Below are 3,074 nucleotides of genomic sequence, written 5' to 3'. Positions count from 1 at the left end.
CTGATTTCTCATAACATGTCGTGCAAAAGAGATGTTAAACAAGATTTTCTGCATTCTATTTTTTACTGTGTTTAATCGATTATGAACAGTGCTTAATCGATTAACTGTGCATTTTTCAGCAAGTGTGCAAAAACCCAAAAAGCGGAACTTGAGCTCCGCCACACCTATTCAACCCCCCCCCTTCTAGGTGTATTCTGTCACTGATACCTAACAAAGCTGCCATAACTTAACAACAATTTTTTTCTCATTGATCCTACACACTTGCTCTCTCAAATGAGCTCCTCCACCTCAGAAACCAACCATATTCCACTCAACACTCCTTCCAGCTCCATGGACAAACTAATTGCACTCAATGCTGGCTCTCAATTGTCCATCAAACTAGATGGTGACAATTATCCTGCATGGCATCTTCAATTCCTGTCACTTATAACAGGATATGATCTCCTCGGTTACATTGATTGTAGCATGCCTTGCCCAGAAAAACAATTGGATCTGCACACCATCACTATCAACCCTGCATTCACCCTTTGGGTTCGTCAAGATCAATTGATCTTGTATGTTATTGTTTCCTCTGTGGCTGCAATTGTCGTCACTCACCTTGGCACTATCAAAACTGCCAAACAAGCTTGAGACATCCTCAAAACCATGTATGCAAGTCGATCTCGTGTCCGCATCATGGCTCTCAAACAACACATCACCACTTTCAGCAAAGGTACACAACCCGTGGCTACTTACCTTCAAGGAATTAAAGCAATTGTAGATGAATTGTCTATAATTGATCATCACATTGACAACACTGATCTAGTGATTCATACACTAAATGGACTGAGTAATGACTATAAGGAAATCTCTGCTGCTCTCTGCATTAGGGAGACACCTATCATCTATGCTGAACTCCATGAAAAGCTCATGGACTTTGAATCAATCCTACAACGTGACATCAACACTAATTTTGACACCATGGTTGCAACAGAAAATGCAACCCTATGCAATCGAGGCCAACCACGATATAGATCCCATCTACATGAACAAACAATAGCCCATACTACACATTCTAAACTGGTCTGTCAATACTGTGAGAGACCTGGTCACAGTGCTAAGAAATGCTACAAAATTGATGGCTATCCTAGGAAGTCTGGACCAAGACCTTCAGTGAACATGGCACACCATCAGCCCACTATGCAAAACTCAAGTTGGATTCTAGATACTAGAGCATCTCATCATGTAACATCGGACCTGTAACAGATGACATTGGCAAATATTTACTCAGGGCAAGACCAAGTCGTGGTTGGCACAGGTTTGAAAATATCTCACATTGGAAAAACATACATACCTACCAACACTAAACCACTTTACCTAAATAATGTTTTATGTGTTCCTAATATTCAATCCAATCTGTTATCAGTTTCTAAACTATGTCTCACTAACAATTATTCTGTTGAATTCTTTTCTGATTCTTACATTGTCAAGGATCTGAAGTCAGGTTTGCCTCTGATGCAAGGACCTCTTAGGCAAGATCTTTATCACATTCCATTAACCCTTATCAAACCTTCTCCTCATGCTCTCACAACTAGTCTTCAATCTAGTCCAACATGGCATCACAAACTTGGTCACCCTTCCTCCAAAATAACCAAACACCTCATACACTCTCATCACATTCCAATAAAGCTTCCCTCTTCACATGATTGCAGTTCCTGTCACTGTGCTAAGAGTCACAAGCTATCCTTCTCTAATCATCACCTCAAAAGCAATAAACCATTGGAGCTCATTTACTCTGATGTTTGAGGACCAACCCCTATTAGATCTCTAGATGGCTTTTCTTATTATTTGATATTTTTTATCATTATTCAAAATATGTATGGCTTTATCCAATGAAAAGTAAATCAGATGTCTTCCATATTTTTATTCAATTCAAGGCAATTGTTGAAAAGTACTTTGAGTTACCAATTGTTACTCTGGTTTTTGATAATGGAGGAGAATTTGTCAAATTGAAAAATTTTCTAGCCACTCATGGAATCACTCACTTAATTTCTCCTCCTCATACAACTAAAGTAAATGGTACAGTAGAAAGAAGGCACAGACACATTGTGGAAACAGGTAGAGCATTACTGCACTATGCCAAATTACCAGCAAAACTCTGGTCCTCTGATTTTCAAACAGCTACATACTTAATCAACAGAATGCCAACTCCAACCATAGGTATGCAATCACCCTTTAAAATCTTATTTCATAAGGAACCTGATTACAATAGATTGCGTTCTTATGGCTGCTTATGCTTCCTATGGATCAGACCTTATACTCAGAACAAACTCCAGCAAAGATCATTACCCTGCATCTTCCTTGGCTACTCTAACTCTCAACATGCTTACCTCTATCTTGAACCCTTATCCAATCATGTCTATATATCTAGACATGTGAAATTCAATGAAAAATCCTACCCATATCCTACTTTCCACAACCATACTCCCTCATCCACTCCTCCTACTTCAGATACTACTCTCCATACACTGATTCCGGCCACAATTACACAACCCTTAGCCAACTCTTCCCCTAGGCAACCCTCTGTCCCTACACCATCACCAATAGACAATGTAGTATCCTCTCACCCTTCACCACCACCACACTCCTCAGAACCACTATCACTCTCTAACTCTTCCTCTCCATCCCATACATCCCTACCCAACCACCCTACTAGAAATCACTCCATGATCACTAGGGCTCAAAACAATATATTCAAACCTAAGAGGATACTAACTGTAACCAAACAAACCCTTCCTGAAAATCTTGAACCATCCACTATAATTCAGGCTCTCAAAATATCCCATTGGAGACAAGCATGCTCAAAATAATTTGATGCCCTCTTCAAGAATGGTACATGGTCTCTAGTCCCAATGGATGCCACTCACAATATAGTTGGCTGCAAATAGCTATTCAGAATAAAAAGAAACCTTGATGGTAGCATCTCTAGGTACAAGGCTAAACTGGTTGCCAAATGATTCATTCAAACACATGGCATTGACTTCAAAGAAACATTCTCACCAGTAGTCAAGCCTCAAACAATCAAGGTAGTTCTA

At 39.7% G+C, this 3,074-nt stretch overlaps 1 protein-coding gene across 1 annotated transcript; it reads left to right on the top strand.

Annotated features, from left to right (window-relative positions):
• The first annotated feature begins 645 nt into the window (after positions 1-645).
• Positions 646-1,242, top strand: LOC109337366. The gene has a single exon (XM_019574331.1). It carries the CDS (start codon positions 646-648, stop codon positions 1,240-1,242), a length of 597 nt encoding a protein of 198 aa, XP_019429876.1.
• Positions 1,243-3,074: the final 1,832 nt, after the last annotated feature.

This window comes from Lupinus angustifolius, unplaced genomic scaffold, assembly GCF_001865875.1.
Source record: "Lupinus angustifolius cultivar Tanjil unplaced genomic scaffold, LupAngTanjil_v1.0 Scaffold_5_157, whole genome shotgun sequence".
In the NCBI taxonomy this organism is placed as follows: Eukaryota; Viridiplantae; Streptophyta; class Magnoliopsida; order Fabales; family Fabaceae; genus Lupinus; species Lupinus angustifolius.
This window is presented reverse-complemented; position numbering and strand designations above follow the sequence as displayed.